Source organism: Trichechus manatus, unplaced genomic scaffold, assembly GCF_000243295.1.
Source record: "Trichechus manatus latirostris isolate Lorelei unplaced genomic scaffold, TriManLat1.0 scaffold00157, whole genome shotgun sequence".
NCBI classification, from domain to species: Eukaryota; Metazoa; Chordata; class Mammalia; order Sirenia; family Trichechidae; genus Trichechus; species Trichechus manatus.
Window position 1 is genome coordinate 2,453,295 of NW_004444093.1, and position 18,453 is coordinate 2,471,747.

Consider the following 18,453-nt stretch of genomic DNA (forward strand, 5'->3'; position numbering starts at 1 on the left):
AAACCCCCAAAGAATCCACAAGAAAACTACTGGAACTAATAGAAGATTTCAGCAAAGTTTCAGGATACAAGATAAACACACAAAAATCAGTTGGATTCCTTTACACCAACAAAGAGGACCTCGAATAGGAAATTACCAAATCAATACCATTTACAATAGACCCCAAAAAGATAAAATACTTAGGAATAAATCTAACCAGAGACGTAAAAGACCTATACAATGAAAACTACAAGACACTACTGCAGAAAACCAAAAGAGACCTTCACAAGTGGAAAAACTTACCTTGCTCATGGATAGAAGACTCAACACTGTGAAAATGTCAGTTCTACCCAAAGTGATCTACACATACGATGTAATCCCAATCCAAATTCCAACAGCATTTTTTAATGAGATGGAGAAACAAATCACCAACTTCATATGGAAAGGGAAGAGGCCCTGGATAAATAAAGCATTACTGAAGAAGAACAAAGTGGGAAGCCTCACACTACCTGATTTTAGAACCTATTATACCACCACAGTAGTCAACACAGCCTGGTACTGGTACAACAACAAGTACATAGACCAATGGAACAGAACTGAGAATCCAGATGTAAATTCATCCACCTATGAGCAGCAGATATTTGACAAAGGCCTAAAGTCTGTTGGTTGGGGAAAAGACAGTCCCTTTAACAAATGGTGCTGGCATAACTGGATATCCATCTGCAAAACACTGAAGACCCATACCTCACACCTTGCCCGAAAAACTAACTCAAAATGGATCAAAGACTTAAATATAAGATCGAAAATCATAAAGATCATGGAAGAAAACATAGGGACAATGCTGAGAGCCCTAACACATGGCATAAACAGAATATGAACCATAAGTAGCAATGCATAAGCACCAGAAGAGAGACTAGATAACTGGGAGCTCCTAAAAAGAAAACACTTATGCTCATCAAAAGACTTCACCAAAAGAGTAAAAAGACTACATACAGACTGGGGAAAAAATTTTGGCTACAACAAATCCGATCAGCATCTAATCTATAAATCTACAAGATACTGCAAAACCTCAACAACAAAAAGACAAATTAACCTAATTGAAAAATGGGCAAAGGATATGAACAGGCACTTCACCAAAGAAGCTATTCAGGCAGCTAACAGACACATGAAGAAATGCGCACGATCATTAGCCATTAGAGAAATGTAGATCAAAACTACAATGAGATATCATTTCACCCCAACAAGGCTAGCATTAATCCAAAAAACACAAAATAATAAATGCTAGAGAGGTTGTGGAGAGACTGGAACACTTGTACACTGTTGGTGGGAATGTAAAATGGTACAACTACTTTGGGAATTGATTTGGCGCTTCCTTAAAAAGCAAGAAACAGAAGTACCATATGATACAGCTATCCTGCTCGTTGGAACATATCCTAGAGAAATAAGAGCTGTCACACGAATAGGTACATGCACACCCATGTTCACTACAGCATTGTTCACAATAGCAAAAATATGGAAACAACCTAGGTGCCCATCAGCGGACAAATGGATAAACAAATTATGGTATATCCACACAATGGAATACTACGAAACGATAAAGAACGATGAAGCCATGAAACATAACATGGAGGAATCTGGAAGGCGTTATGCTGAGTGAATTTAATCAGTAACAGAAGGACAAATATTGTATAAGACCACTATTATAAGAACTCAAGAAAAGGTTTAGACACAGAAGAAAACATTCTTTGATGGTCACGAGGGTGGGGAGGGAGGGCGAGGGTTATTTACTAACTAGATAGTAGAAAAGAATTATCTTAGGTGAAGGGCGGGTCAGCACACACTACCCGGGAAGTCAGCACAGCTGGACTAAAACCAAAGCTAAGAAGTTTCCTGAATACAATCAAACACTTCAAGGGACAGAGTAGCAGGGGTGGGGGTCTAGGGACTATGCTTTCAGAGGACATCTAGGTCAACTGGCATAACAAAGTTTATTAAGAAAATGTTCTGCATCCTCCTTTGGTGAGTGACGTCTGGGGTTTTAAAAGCTTGCAAGCGGCCATCTAAGATACATCAATTGGTCTCAACCACTTGGAGTAAAGGAGAATGAAGAACACCAAAGACACAAGGAAAGTAGTAGCCCAAGAGACAGAAAGGGACACATAAACCAGAGACTTCCATCAGCCTGAGACCAGAAGAACTAGATTGTGCCCAGCTACCACCACCAACTGCCCTGACAGGGAACACAACAGAGAGTCCCGGATGGAGCAAGGGAAAGGTGGGGTGCAGAACTCAAATTCTAAAAGAAGACCAGACTTAATGGTCTGAGACTGGAGGAACCCTGGAAAGCATGGCCCGCGGATTCTCTATCACCTCAGACCTAAATTCCCGGCGCCAGCTCTTCAGACAGGGATTGGACTGGACTGTGGAACATAGTGATACTTATAAGGAGTATGCCTCTTAGCTCCAGTAGATATAAGAGACTAAACAGGCAGCTTCTGTCTGGAGGTGAGACGGGAAGGCAGAGAGGATTAGGAGCTGGTTGAATGGACATGAGGAAGCAGGAGTGGAAAGGAGGAGTGTGCTGTCACAGTATGGGGAGAGCAATTAGGGTCACGTAACAATGTGTGTATTAATTTTTGTATGGGAGACTAACTTGAAATGTAAACTTCATTTAAACTACAACACTAAACAACAACAACAACAAGATTCCCAGAAATAAAGGATGAGAGTCCATTTTAAGAGTTCATCAAGGGTCTGGCACAAAGCATGAAAACAGATCCTCACCAGTGTACATCATTGTGAAGTTTTAGACAACTGACAATAGAGAAGGGCAAAAAACAGTCACATACAGTCTCAGGATGGCTTTAGATGCCAGCCATACCTAGAAGCAGAATCTTTGATGTAGTGAAAAAATGTGCAATTGTTCAATACAAATGATCTGGTAGGCAAGGTATGCACCGTGCTTACCTTGCCTATTGGATAATTTGCTCCTGGATGAATAGACATATAAAATGTGATCTATCCATACAATGGAATATTATTCAAGCATGACAAGGAATAGAAGAACTGATACATGCTATAATGTGGATGAACCTTAAGAACATGCTCAGTGAAAGAAGCCAATCACACAAGAATAGTGTATGATTCCATTTATATGAAACTTCCAAAATCAGCAAATCCATAGACAGATTAGTAGTTGCCTAGGGGTTGATGAGGATGGTGGGGGTTAAGAGGTATGGCTAAGGCATGTTTGGTTTATTTTAGGGGAGAAATGTCTGGCAGAATCTACTAAGGTTAAACATATACATCCCCTACTACTCAGCAATTCCATTCCTGATTTTAACACCCAGTAGGTATGAGTACTGATGTCTACCAAGATACATCCAAGAACAGCAGCACTCACTGTCATAGCCCCAAACTGGAAACAATCCAAACGTCCAGCAACAGCTGAATGGATAAATATATTGTGGTATATTCATAGAATATATAGAGCAATGGAAAAGTACAAACTATTGCTACATGTGATATGCAGATGACACAACCTTGCTTGCTCAAAGTGAAGAGGACTTGAAGCACTTACTGATGAAGATCCAAGACTACAGCCTTCATTATGAAAACAAAAATCCTCACAACTGGACCAATAAGCAACATCATGATAAATGGAGAAGACTGAAGTTGTCAAGGATTTCATTTTACTTGGATCTACAATCAACGCCCATGGAAGCAGCAGTCAAGAAATTAGACGACATATTGCATTGGGCATATCTGCTGCAAAAGACCTCTTTAAAGTACTGAAAGGCAAAGATGTCACTTTAAGGACTAAGGTACACCTGACCCAAGCCATGATATATTTTCAACCGCATGCAAAAGCTGGACTGTGAATAAGAAAGATCCAAGAACTGATGCCTTTGAATTATGGTGTTGGCAAAGAATACTGAATATACCGTGGACTACCAGAGGAATGAACAAGTCTGTTTTGGAAGGGAGGATGGCGAGACTTCATCTCATGTACTTTGGACATGTTATCAGGAGGGACCAGTCCCTGGAGAGGGACATCATGCTTCTTAAGGTGCAGGGTCAGCAAAAAAAAGAAAGACTCGACAAGATGAATTGACACAATGGCTGCAACAATAGGCTCAAACGTAACAGTGATTGTGAGGATAGCTCAGAACCAGGTAATGTTTCATTCTGTTGTACATAGGGTTGCTGTGAGTAGGAACTGACCCTACAGCATCTAACAACAGTCATGCAAGCACTTTAAATTGAGAGAAATGGAGGTAAATACAGACCAGTCAGCTAAGAGTTGAAAATGACGATCTTGAGGCAGTGAAAATGGGTGAGACCAGAAGGCAGCAGTGGGGGGCTGCTGTTTTTCATAATTAACCTTTTGGAACAATGTACTTGTTCAATACATGTTTAACACATCTTTCTAAAATGCAGAATATAAAACTTTATAAAGCTATATATATATATATAAAATTCCAATTTTAGGTTAATTTTCTTTACTGATTTAAAAATTTCCAAAATTTGACAGCAAACATTAGAAACAAAACCGTAAATGGGAGTATTTTTAAGGTACACTCCATGACTCCAGGATCTAGGCAGGGTCACAGCTAGCTCACTGTGCAGACCCATCCCACTGGGTGTCCTTGCATAGCCATCTTTATAGTAGTATAGTGATTACAAGACAAAATTTGTTAGAAAACCACTACTTGAGGCCAGGTTAACTGATGCATTGGACTTTCTTCCTCTCTCTGTTACTTGAACAATTTGTTCAATGAGCACTGTTCTAAGGTCCAGTAATCAAGTTGTGTCTTGATGGTTTATGCTATAGCTCATCCTAAACTGAATTCCTGCATAATCTCTTCTCGGTCTGACTTCTTCAGGTTGCTTTTCCAACGTCTGTGGCTTGTCAGTTGGAGACTTTACTTACCCTGTCCTCTATAAATACCTTTGCATCATTAAAATCCATGGATATGCTAATCAAGGTGGAGATAAACTGACCAGTCTGCTCCCCCACTCACCACAAATCACTGCTTGTGTAGCCAGGACATGAGCTACAGGTGTTGGTCACTAGGATTCTCTGAATTCCTTTTTTAAAAAAAATTTTAATTGTGGTAAAATATATATAAAAGTTGCTGGTTTCACCATTTTTAAGTGTATAATTCAGTGACATTAATTACATTGGCCATGTTGTGCAAATATCACTATCCATTTCCAAAAGCTCTTCACTACCTCAAACCAAAGCTCAGTACCCTTAAGCAATAATGCCCATCCCCTTGTCTCAGCCCCCAATAACCACTAACAAACTTTGGTCTCTATGTATTTGCCTATTCATTTCATGTAAATGGGATCATGTAACAGTTGTCCATTTGTGTCTTCCATGTCATAGCATGTATCACAATTTATCTTTATGGCTGAATAATATTCCATTGTATGAAAATACCACATTTTATTTATTCATTATCTGTTTATGGACACTTGGGCTGCTTCTGCCTTTCAGTTATTGTAATAGTGCTGCAATGAACACTGGTGTACACGTATCTGAGCCCGTTTTCAAGTATTTCATGTGTACCTAAACAGTATTGCAGGGTCATATTTAACTTTCTGAGAAACCACCAAACTGTTTTGGACAGGGCTTCACCATGTCGTATCCCTACCAGCAATGCACGAAGAGTTCCAACTTCTCCTCATCTTTGCCAATACTTTGTGCTTTTCTAATAACAGTCATCCTAATGGATGTGACCACCGTCTGTCAGTGTGTAGCCTGCGTGTTGCTGTGATGCTGGAAGCTGTGCCACCAGTATTTAAAATACCACCAGGGTTATCCATAGTGAACAGGTTTCAGTGGAGCTTCAAGACTAAGACTAAGAAGACCTGGTGATCTATTTCCAAAAATTAGTCAATGAAAACCTTACGGATCACAACAGAATTTATCCAGTATAGTGCTAGAAGATGAGCTTCCTAGTTTGGAAGGCACTACGGTATAGCTGCCACAACAGACTCAAATACATCAACGATCCTGAAGATGGGGCAGGGCCAGGCAACTTCCCATGAGTCTGAACTGACTTGACTGCAGCTAACAACAATGCTGGGTGTGAAGTGGTATCTAACTGTGGTTTTAATTTCCACTTCTCTAATGACACTGAGTATCTTTTCATGTGCTTATTGGCCATTTGTGTATCTTCTTTGGAGAAATGTCTATTCGTCCTTTGTCCTTTTTTGAATTGGGTTGTTTGTCTTTTTCTTTTGAATTGTAGAAGTTCTTTATATACTGTTACTCTGGGTATTAAAAACTTATCAGATATATGGTTCCCAAATACTTTCTTCCATCCTGTAGGTTGTCTCTTCACTTTCTTGATAAGGTCCTTAGATGCACCTTTGACTTACTTTTTAATATTAGATTTCTTTGGCAAATGCTGAACCATAAGTGTCGAAAGACAAACAAAATCCAGTGTGTGTGTTCTAGGAGTTTTTTGGAGGTGAACTTTTCTGGGGTTTAACCAGCAATTGGCCTAGAACAGCTTAACTCTTCTCAATAACTGTGCTACTTCAAAGTACTGGCACTCTCCCAGGACATCTCCCAGGGTGTCAAAATGTAACCTGCTGCCAAAGCAAACAGAACATCATACTCCAAAATGAACACATAGTCCTTACTTTCTCAAAAACAAAAACACGTATTTTATTTCGTTTAACATTTCCCCAGACCTAATGAGAATGCTGTCAAAAGCAAATCTAGGACATATATATAAGCACCCCCTCACCCCTACCCAGCTAACCTAAAAGAAAAAACAAGGGCAAAGTTCTGTTCAACAGATAAAATTATCTTCGCTTCTGGAAGATGTTTCCACGTCCCATTCCACGTCCTCTTCCTCTTGCAGCCACTGGAAGGTGGGAGAAAAAGCACAGGTTAGGGCGGCCAGTGTGTGCTCATGCCTGGAGCCTTAGTACATCAGAGCTGGAAGGAACATGAATGGCCACCTGTCCAACACCATCCCTGCCCTACTGCATTCACAGGGGGAAACAGAGACCCAGAAGGGGGGGGACTGGCACCTGGGCATCCCAGTTGGAGATGGCACCAGCCTACTGCCTCCCAGTTTGGCATTGCTCCCTCCAAGAGGCTGGGCGCAGGGCACTGAGAGCAAATGTGGTTTGGCGAGCAAACCTGAGACCTGCAGAAGAGATGAATTCTCAGGGATTGCCTGAGGACAGCCAATGAAACATTACAGATGCACTTAATTCACTTTTTAAATTCTGAAACAAATATGGTTAAATGTTAACATCTGTTAAACCTCGGTGAGGAATTTTCTTATTCTGTGAGCTTTTCTGCATGTGTGAAATGTTTCTTAACAGCAATCAAACAAAAACCCTCCCCATACAAGGGGCAGACTGCAGTTTTTCTCTATGATCCAAGGGTCTGGGAGGGGATAGGTAGCTCTGAAGGACACACATGGAAACATTCTGATGGCTACTAATTGGAACATCACCCTTCTCTTCTCTTACAGAGCCTGGAGCCATCCAGAAGAGAGGGAAGTCACAGGAGAACCTACCACATGCTGGCAGGACCAGAACATGGGGTTAGGAGAGCCAGACAGCTCAGGCACAGGACAGTGGGCCTGGGCAGACTCAATGCCAAGGCCCCTACTAGCGCACAGCTGCTAGGTCTCACCTGTTGCTAGAGAAGATGATGCAGCTACACAGTGACAAGGACAGCCCTGCCCAAAGGAAGCAGAGAGCGAGCGGCAGTCCTAGCAAGCAAGCCAGCCAGCATTTCTGAAAACCACTCCTACCCCTGGACCAAAGTTCCAAAATTCCCAGTTCTCTCCCCATGACCACCTTCTGCCTAGGAAGGGCCAGAAGAGTGCCTGGTTGGTTTTCCTTTTTTCTTTATTGTGATTTAGGTGAAAATTTTTCAGCGTAAATTAGTTTCTCATTCAAAAATTTATGCACAAATTGTTTCATGGCAGTGGCTGCAATCCCACATTGTGTCAGCACTCTTCCCCTTTCCCTTTCCACCTCAGGCTCACCATGTCCATTCATCCAGTTTTCATGTCCCCTCCCACCTTCTTGCCTTTGTTCCTGGGCAGGTGTTGCCCATTTGATCTCGTAAACTTGACTGATCTAAAAAGCACATTCTTCAGGTATGTTAACTGTTTGTCTTATAGTCCTGCCTAATCTTTGACTGAAAGTTAAACCTTGGGAGTGGCTTCAAGTCTGAGTTAGAACAGTGTCTGGGGGCCATAGTCTTGGGGGTTCCACCAATCTCTGTTAGACCAGTAAGTCTGGTCCTTTTTGTGAATTTGATCATTTATTCTACATTTTAATCCGGCTCTGTCTGGGACCCTCAGTTGTAATCCCAGTCAGAGCCATCAGTAGTGGCAGCTGGGCACCATCTAGTTCTTCTGGTCTCAGAGACATGTAGGCTGTGGTTCTTGTGGTCCATTAGTCCTTGGATTGCTCCCTTGGGTCTTCGGGTTTTTCTCCTCTCCTTTGCCCTCTCCTTTGCTCCAGACTTCTACAGAAGACACTGATAGTTGCATCTTAGATGGCCGCTTGGAGGCTTTTAAGACCCTAGACGCTACTCACCAAAGTAGGATGTAGAACACTGACTTCAAGAACTACATTGTACACCAGTTGATGCAGATGTCCCTCGAGGCTATGGTCTTTTACCTTTGAGCCTGGGAACCTCATCCCTTGAGGTATATAGTTATATCTAAGAGGTTTCCCTGACTGTGCCACTTGTGTGCTCTATTGTCTGTATTAATACATGAGCAGCACCTGTAGTCATGTATTAAGAAATTTCCACCACCAAACCTGTATCTGCTGGTGGGTGTGTACCCTTACCCCCTCCCTCACCTTTTGGCTTATCTATTTATGTATCAATTCATAGATTACTATTTGTTGATTCTATTGTTGCAGGATTCTCTATGCTATACTAGTTACCATAGGTTTCCTTTATTCCTGTGCTCCTCTCAGTGTCCTCTCCTGCCTTGGTCATGTTGTGCTGATTTCTCTCGTATTGCATACCGCCTTTCCCTTCACCATCTACTATTGCTTTGGTAATTTTTCCTCCCTTCCCCTCCCATCCCTGGTCGCCATCAAAAAGTCTTTTTTTCCCCCCCATGTTAGTCTGCTGTTACTTTATAAAAGCGGTCGCATACGGTATTTGTCTTTTTGTGATTGACATATTTCACTCAGCACAATGCCCTCCAGATTCATCCACGTTGTGAGATGTTTCGTGGATTCATCAATATTCTTTATCATTGTATAGTATTCCATTGTGTATATTTACCGGTTTGTTAATCCATTCATCTGCTGATGGGCACTAAGCTTGCTTCCACCTTTTTGCTATTGTGAATAATGCTGCAATGAACATGGGTGTGCAAATGTCTATTCGTGTCCCAGCTCTTATTTCTTTAAGAGTATATACCTGGGAGTGGGACTGCTGGATCATATGGTATTTGAATCTCTAGCTTTTTGAGGAAGCACCATACCGTTTTCCATAGTGGTCATACCATATTACATTCCCACCATTTGTTATCTTCTGATTATTTTTTTTGATTAGTGCCAGTAATGTCGGGGTGAGATGGTATCTAATTGTAGTTTTGATTTGCATCTCTCTAACTGCTAATGATTGTGAGCATTTCTTCATATGTTTGTTAACAGCCTGAATGTCTTCTTTGGTGAAGTGTCTGTTCATATTCTTTGCCCATTTTTTAACTGGATTATTTGTCTTTTTATTGTTGAGGTATTAAAGTTTTCTATAAATTTTGAAAAGAGATTAGACCCGTCGGATGGGTCGTAGCCAAAATTTTTCCCCCAATCTGTAGGTTCTCTTTTGAAGAAATCTTCTGTTGAGCATAAGTGTTTAATTTTTAGGAGGTCCCATTTATCTAGTTCATTTTGTTCTGTGTGTAATTTTTTAGTTATGTTTGGTAATCTACTTATACCATATATTAGGGTCCCTAGCGCTGTCCCTAATTTTTCCTTCATGATCTTTATAGTTTTAGGCTTTATATTTAGGTCTTTGATCCATTTTGAGTTAGTTTGTGTGTATGGTGTGAGGTATGGATCCTGTTTCATTTTTCTAGAGATAGATATACAATTTTGCCAGCATCATTTGTTGACAAAACTGTCTCTTCCTCATTCACTAACCTTTGGTCCTATGTCAAAGATCAGCTGTCCACAGGTGAATGGATTTATGTCTGGATTCTCAATTCTGTTCCATTGGTCTGTGTGTCTGTTTTGTACCAGCATCAGGCTGTTTTGACTACCGTGGCTGTATAGAAGGTTCTGAGATCAGGTAGTATGAGGCCTCCTACTTTGTTCTTTTTTAATAAGGCCTTACTTATTTGGGGCTTCTTTCTCTTCCATATTAAGTTAGTGACTAGTTTTTCCATCTAGGTGAAGAATGCTGTTGGGATTTGGATTAAGACTGCATTATATCTATACATTGCTTTGGGTAATACTGACATTTTTACAATGTTAAGTCTTCCTATCCAAGAGCATGGTATGTTTTTTCATTTATGTAGGTCTCTTTTGGTTTCTTGCAGTAGTGTTTTGTAGTTTTCTTTCTATAAGTCTTTTACATTCCTAGTTAAACTTATTTCTAAATATTTTCTCTTTTGGGGGGCTATTGTAAATGGTATTGTTTGCCTGATTTCCTTTTCACAGTTCTCTGTTGATGCAGAGAAATCCAAATGATTTTTGTATGTTAATCTTGTATACTGCCACTTTGCTGAATGCTTCTATTAGTTCCAACAGCTTTCTTGTGGAGTCCCTAGGATTTTCTACGTATTGAATCATATCATCTGTGAATAGGGATAGTTTTACTTCTTCCTTGCCAATGTGGATGCCTTTTATTTCCTTTTCTTGTCCTACGGCTCTCGCTAGGACTTCCAACACAATGTTGAACAAGGGCCTCCTTGTCTGGTTCCGTTCTCAGGGGAAATGCTTTCAGATTCTCTCCACTGAGGATAATGTTGGCTGTTGGTTTTGTATAAATTCCCTTTAAAATGCTGGGGAATTTCCCTTCTATTCCTATTTTGCCGAGAAATTTTATCAGGAATGGGTGTTGGACTTTATCAAATGCCTTTTCTACATCTATATGATCATGTGATCTTTATTTATGTGGTGGATTACGTTGAGTGATTTTCTAATGTTGCATGCGTGGTGTGAATCCCACTTGGTCATGATGTATTATTTTTTTGATATACTGCTGTATTCTATTGGCTAGGATTCTGTATCTATATTCACGAGGCATATTGGTCTGTAGTTATCTTTTTTAGTGTTATCCTTGCTTGGCTTGGAGCCCTGATGGCATAGTGGTTAAGAACTCGCTGCTAACCAAAAGGTTGGCAGTTCAAATCCACTGGATGCTCCTTGAAAACCCTATGGGGCAGTTCTACTCTGTCCTATAGGGTCACTATGAGTCAGAACTGACTTGATGGCAATGTTTTTTTGTTTTTTACTTGGCTTTGGTATTAGGCTTATGCTGGCTTCACAGAATGTGTTTGGGAGTATTCCTTCCTTTTCTATGTTCTGAAATAATTTAAGTAGAATCAGTGTTAACTCTTCTCTGAATGCTGTAAGAATTCTCCAGTGAAGCTGTCTGGACCAGAGTTTTTTTTTTTTGTTGGGAGTTTTTTCATGACCCCTTCAATTTCTTCTTTTGTTATGGGTCTGTTCAAATTTTCAACGTCAGTTTGTGTTAGTTAGGTAGTTGGTGTGGTTCTAAAATCTGTCCATTTCCTCTGGGTTTTCAAATTTGTTGGAGTACAATTTCTTGCAATATTCTGCTATGATCCTTTTAATTTCAGTTGGTTCTGTTGTAATGTTGCCCATCGCATTTCTTATTTGAGTTATTTGCATCGTTTTTCTTTTGTCGATTTGGCCAGTGGTTTTTCAATTTTATTAATCCTTTCAAAAAAACAGCTTTTAGTCTTGTTGAGTCTTTCTATTGTTTTTCTGTTCTCTGTTTCATTTATTTCTGTTCTGATTTTTATTATTTCATTTCTTCTGGTGATTATGGGCTTCTTTTTGCTGTTCTCTTTCTAACTATTCAAGTTGTAGCATTAATGTTTTGATTTTTGTCCTTTCTTTTTTGATATGTGGATTTATTGCTATAAACTGACCTCTGAACAATGCTTTTGCTGTGTCCCAAAGATTTTGGTATGTTGTGTTTTTATTCTCATTTGATTCTAGGAATTTTTAAATTTCATCTTTGATTTCTTCAATTACACAGTAGTTTTCAAGCAGAATGTTATTCAGTTTCCATTTATTAGGTGTTTTTTTTAAATTTTTTTATTGTTGCAGTTTAAGTTTACATTTCAACTTAGTCTCCCATACAAAAATTTATACATACATTGTTATGTGACCCTAATTGCTCTCCCCATACTGTGACAGCAGTCTTCCTTTCCACCCAATTCCCTATGTCCATTCAGCCAGCTCCTAACCCTATCTGTCTTCCCATATTAGATTTTTTTTCCTTGCTCTTCCTGTTATTGATTTCTACTTTTATAGCATTTTGCTCAGAGAAGATGCTTTGTATTATTTCAATGTTTTTTAATTTGCTGAGGCTTGCTTTGTGGTCTAAAATGTGGTCTATTCTGGAGAACAATCCATGAGCATTAGAGAAGAATGTATACTTTGTTGCTGTTGTGTGATGTGCTCTATATGTTTATAAGGTCAAGTTGATTGACTGTAGTGTTTAGATCTTCTGTGTATTTGTTGAGTTTTCTAGTTGTTCTGTCCTTCACCAAGAGTGGTATGTTAAAGTATCCTAGTATTACTGTGGAAATGTCTATTTCTTTTTTCAGTGCTGTTAGTCTGTTATATGTACCTTGGAGCTCTGCTGTTGGGTGCATATATATTATGGTTACATCTGCTTGGTGGACTGACCCTTAAATCATTATATATGTCTTTCCTTGTCTTTTGTAGTGGATTTTTCTTTAAAATCTATTTTATCAGAGATCAATAATGCCACTTCTGCTCTTTTTTGGTCATTGTTTGCTTGATCTCTTTTTCCATCCTTTTAGTTTATTTATATGTTTGTGTCTCAGGTGAGTCTCTTGCAGACAGCATATTGATAGGTAGGTGTTTTTTACCCATTCTGCCATTCTCTTGTCTCTTTACTGGTGCATTTAGGCCATTTATATTCAGTGTGATTATCGATAGGTATGAGTTTATTGCTGTCATTTTCTTGGTTTTTTTTTGTGGTGTTGACTGTTTCTTCACTTAATTTTCTGAGCTTTTTTTTTTTTTTTTTTCGGATTGTGGCTTGTCCATTTCCTTCGTCATTTTTGGTTTTGTCTGTGCTGAATCTCTATGATTTTCTTATTTTATATTTTGATGAGTAGTTTTGTTGACTCTCTTTGTGGTTAGCCTGAAATTTACCTTTATCTTCCTAAGTTTAAAGCAGTAATTTATTTCCTGATACCACCTTGACTTCCTCTCCATATGAAAGTTCTAAACCTATACCCTTTATTCCCCCTTTATGTTTTCAAGTTATCATCAGTTACGGATTAACATCTCTGGTTCCGTTTTCCATCTTTTAGGTTTATTTTATTTTCTAGAATTCTTTATCTGGGTTGATACCTGTCTGATGTTGTTACGTGTTTTAATCTCAAGTTGTTGTCTGGTGTGTTATTAGTTTTCTGTCCGAAAGACTCCCTGTTAATATTTCTTGTAAAGTTGGTCTGGTTTTTAGAAACTGCTTTCATTTCTGGCTATCTGGAAATGTCCTAATTTTACCATCATATATGAGAGTAATATTGCTGGATTTACAATTCTTGGTTGGCAGTTTTTTTCTTTCAAGGCTTTATATATATTATCCCATTGCCTTCTTGCCTGCATGGTTTCTGCCAAGTAATCAGAACTTAGTCTTAATCAATGTCCCTTTGTAGGTGATTTCTTGGTTTTCCCGAGTTGCTTTCGGGATTCTTTGCCTTTGGTTTGGAAAGTTTGATTATATAATAGTCTCAGTGTTCTTCTATTGAGATCTATCCTGTATGGGGTTCGTTGTGCTTCTTGTATGGTTATCTTCTCGTCTTTCATGATACTAAGAAAGTTTTCTGTCAGCATATGTTCAACAATTCTCTGTGGTTTTTGTTGACTCCTCCCCTTCTGGAATTCCAATCGTGCATAAGTTATTCCTCTTAATGGTGTCCCACGTAACTCTTAGGTTTTCTTCATTCTTTTTTCTGATTGTTCTTCAAACAGACTAGTGTCAAGGGACTGGTCTATTCTGCTGATCCTGACTTCCATTGTTTCAATTCTACTCCTATTACTTTCCATTGAGTTGTCAAGTTCTGCAATTTTACCATTAAGCTTCTGGATTTCTAGTTGCTGTTTCTGTGTCATTTCCAGCTGTCTATTTAGTTTGTTCTTGTAGTGTTTTCCTGAATTCTTTTAGTGTTTAGTCTGTGCTTTCCTTGGTTTTGTCTGTGTTCTTCACAGTTTTGTCTGTTGTTTTCCTTGATTCTTTTGAGGACCCTATACATAACCCTTTTGAATTTCTTATCAGGAAGCTCCATTACCTTTTCCTCCTCAGGGAGGATTTCTGGTTCTTTATTATGGTCACTTGCTTGGGCCATCTTGCCCTGCTTTAGGTGGTTTACTACTGTCTGTTGTCTCCAGGACATTAAGGGGTTATTGTATTTTTTTTTTATTTGTATAATTATTGAGTCTTGTTTTTGTTTTTCTTTTGTGATTCCTGGCAAGTGTGGCTGGAGTGGTGCTCTGGTTGCTGGACTGGCCATGCTGAAGCCCTCCCTACCTGTCTTTGGCAGGCAGAATGGTGGACAGGTGTGGGAGCTTCAGTCTCTGTTTACTGATCTTTCGGGGCAGGTGAGGGTGGGTTGGTTTGGCTTTGGCCTCAGTCTGTCTTCAGTTTGGTGGCTCACGTGCAGGGCATGTTGCTCTCTGTGCAGGTGGAGTGGCCAATGTGTTGGGCAAGTGGGAGCATGCTCATCTCTTCTCACTGGTTGCAGGGGGGAGGTGTGAGTGGTAGAGTGGGGCAGCAAAGGGATGTTCACACAGTCACTCTACCTCCACCTCCTCTTAGGGGGAGGGAGAAATGGCAGGCAGACATTCACTCAGTCTCGTTGAACCTGTCCTGAGGTCAAGGGCTGCCGCTCCTGAGTATCTCCAGTTTTGGATCTGGCATCCTCCCTGTCTCTACTTCTTTCCTTATGTGTCTATAGAGATTCTCTATCCCTGTTGGGAAGGTCATGAAGTTTTCTTCACCCAGGATCGCTGCTAGCTTTGTCCTAAGTTAGCCACCGTGGGCCTGAATGGCTGGCTGAACTCCGCCACTCTGTGTTACTCCTCTTTCGCTGCTTTCCTCATTCCTTCCAGTCAGTCCTTAGACTTTCTTTTTTGATGTTCAGGGTTCCTGGATTGGTATCTGCTTCCGTTTTGCTTAGTTTTTTGGGTCTTTGGTGCAGGAGGACATTATGGTGCGTGTGACTAGGATGCCGTCTTGGCTCTGCCCTCTCTGGTCAGTTTTCTTGGAGGGCATTTCAAAGGATTGCTCTATTGCATCTTTAAACTCAAAAGCTACCTCATACACAAGATATGTACAGAGCTAATTAACAGCACTGATAGAGAACGCAGTATTTCCCTGCACTGCAATCTTTTTGCAATATGAAGATAGTTTCTAACAACTGCACATGTTTTCACATTGAATCAACAGGGGAGATCTTCCCTTGGGCCCAAATACAAAACCTCTGACTGGGCTGACCCAGAGGAAAGGCCAGGCTAAACCACTGGAAAAGGCTGAAGTCACACTACTGGAATGTTCTAAAGAAAGGACTTATTTTCAAATGTAATAAGCTTTGAAAACAGAAGTCCAGCACCCTTGAATGGGTAAAAGTAGCTCAAAGCTGGTTATTTCTGATCTGAAAATGATCCCCAACATCAGCATTTCTTCCAGCACATGCTGTGAGGTGCCAGTGCATGTGCCCCACTGCCCTGGGCCAGGCTGCTCCAGAGCTGTCTCCATACACCCTGTGTGTCTGTTCCACACACTAGATTACAGCATCCTTCCCCAGTCTGTGGGGGGCCAGGTCTTCTGGAACGAAGGGCCCCCTGGAGATGCATTAGAGGAGAATAACTCGTGAAGACAAGGGTCCCCACCTTTTTTCTACAGAGCCCCTGTGACTGGGAGAAGTCAGCCTCCTACCCTGCAGGGTCCCCCAAGGCTACCAGGAGAAGGGGAGCAGTGGGCAAGGAGATGGCTGAAGCCGAGTCCACCCCCACCCCCAGGCAGTAACAGGGCCTGTGCCTGAGAAGCACCTACCTTGGGCCTTCAGGATAGCAGCTTTCCCCCGGCCAGCCCCAGATCCTTGGTTTTTATTCTTCATGCTCTTTAACATGGGTGCGTTTTTCAGCATGTCAGGCAAAATTAGGAAGCGGATCTTGCTGCCACGGATGTATACCTGCTCCAGCTGTGCCACTCGGCCATCTCTGTAGGTGACTGTGATGTTGGACATCTGGAAGGGAACCGCCAGCTCGTCAGCAAGGGCCTATGGCACCAAGGATGACGGGGCACGCAAAGAGGGGAGCCTCGGTGACCAGAGATACAGAACCTGGCATTGTGAAATGGGGCCAGGCAAAGCTGGGGGGCGGAGGGCAACACAACAAACGTGGCGTTCACAAGTTATGTAGTGTGTGCACCAGGGACTGCAGGAAAGAATTCACACGTATCCTCACAATCCCCCTGAAGGCAGAGCTTACCTACCCATTTTTACAGATAAAAAACTAAGGCACTTGTCTAAGTCAAACAGTCAGAATATCGGGGACTTCAGAGTTGAACCCAGTGAACCAGCTGCCAGAGTCCTAGCTTTCAACCACACTGCCATACTACCTCCACACTCGAGGTTTGCTAGAGCACACTAAGCGCTCTCACATGGTGATGAACTCTTAACTGGAACGGCTTCAAATGGCCTGTTGAATCCCATGTCCTCTCCTCCATTCGCCAGGTGCTCAGACTGCAAAGGCACAATGAGGCCGCAGGCATGTACCACCCTGGCTCCTCCCCTCCCAGAGCACACACTCCATAGGGCAGTGGCAGTGCCTGCACAAAGGGCCTACAACACTGGGAAGGTGTGAGGCAAGAGCTCGTATGAGAGCAGACGGGACCCTCAAGCAGGAATACTGGCACGACGGGTTCGTGATGGGCTGTCTGACGACAGGGACTCCACTCCAAAGGTTATGGGGCCTCTCAAACTATGGGCAGAGAGGCTTCGGGCTGCACGGTGGCAGCACAGACAGACTGTAGGATGGAGAGAGGGAGCGCCTGGAGGCAGGCCAGTCAGGAGACTGGCTTGGCTTGCAAAGGTGACACAAATCTGCAGTGCAAGCTCAGGAGCACGACACTCGCTAGAGAAGATAACTCATTACATTGGTCTTCTGGATCAAGAAGAGAAAACTGTAATACAGTCAGAATGGGTTAAGTCATGCCAGAGAGATCTGCTGTCCCTGACTCCTAACTGGCTGGTGGCCATCGTATTCTCAATATAAGTCTCTCTTCACTACAAGTGCTAGCTGGCTCCCTATGCCTGCTTGAACACCAGAGTGTGAAAGAGACTAACGATGCTCTAGGGCCACCCTCCTGTATCTGTGCCATTTGGAATGCTTTCTACAGCTTCACCTCTCAGGACCTGAGTCTCCTGTGCACCTGCCCCACGCTCAACACTCCTAGTTCTTCAAGTTTCCATGCAGTTTTTAAATCCTAGACATCCTGCTCTTCCCCTGAAGAACACCACAACCTCTGGTGCCACAAATTAACACAAGGTATGTTAGACTACCCAGGTCACTACCCATCACGTGGGTCATGCACAAGGCAGGGAACAGGTCCTGGGAACCTGTATGTGAGTCTGGCCTTGTCAGGGGTGTGACGTGGGGCAAGTCTCCAGTTCCCTCAACTACAAAGCGAGGAAAACAAAATGCAACACAACAAAGCCAGCATGTACTGAGCACTCACTACATGCCAAGCCTTGTCCCAAGTAGTTTTCACAGTGTAACTCATTTGACACCACAGAACTCTATTAGGCAAGTACTCTTCCTAACTCACTGGACAGATCAGGGAGCAGGTTCTTGGGGATGCAGACTTGCCCACAGAGGCTCATGCCCTCAGCCGCTCTCTATTCTCCTGCCTGAGGTCAGACTGCCATTACATGGCTTGTATTTGATTTGAACCCAGGTTTAGCTGACCCTAAACCACACTTTTAACCACTACCTCAGACTGCCACTTACTTCCTAAAACTGTTGAAGATCAAATTAAACTAGACGACCAGTTGCCGTTCGAGTCAACTCCAACTCATGGCACCCCCATGTGTGTCACAGTAGAACTGTACTCCATAGGGTTTTCAAAGGCTGATTTTTCATAAGTAGACTGCCAGACTTTCTTCCAAGGAGCCTCTGGGTGGACTTGAACCTCCAATCTTCTGCTTAGCAGCGAAGCATGTTAAC

At 41.7% G+C, this 18,453-nt stretch overlaps 1 protein-coding gene across 1 annotated transcript in view; it reads right to left on the reverse strand.

The window, feature by feature from the left end:
- Positions 1-6,152: 6,152 nt before the first annotated feature.
- Positions 6,153-18,453, reverse strand: part of SNRPD3 (small nuclear ribonucleoprotein D3 polypeptide) — a 30,581-nt gene continuing 18,280 nt past the window's right edge. The window contains exons 3-4 of the mRNA XM_004386168.2: positions 16,280-16,472; positions 6,153-6,863 (exon numbers count right to left, since the gene is read on the reverse strand). Coding sequence (XP_004386225.1) covers positions 6,802-6,863; positions 16,280-16,472 — 255 coding nt within the window. The 3' untranslated portion in view covers positions 6,153-6,801. The remainder of the gene's footprint in view (positions 6,864-16,279; positions 16,473-18,453) is intronic.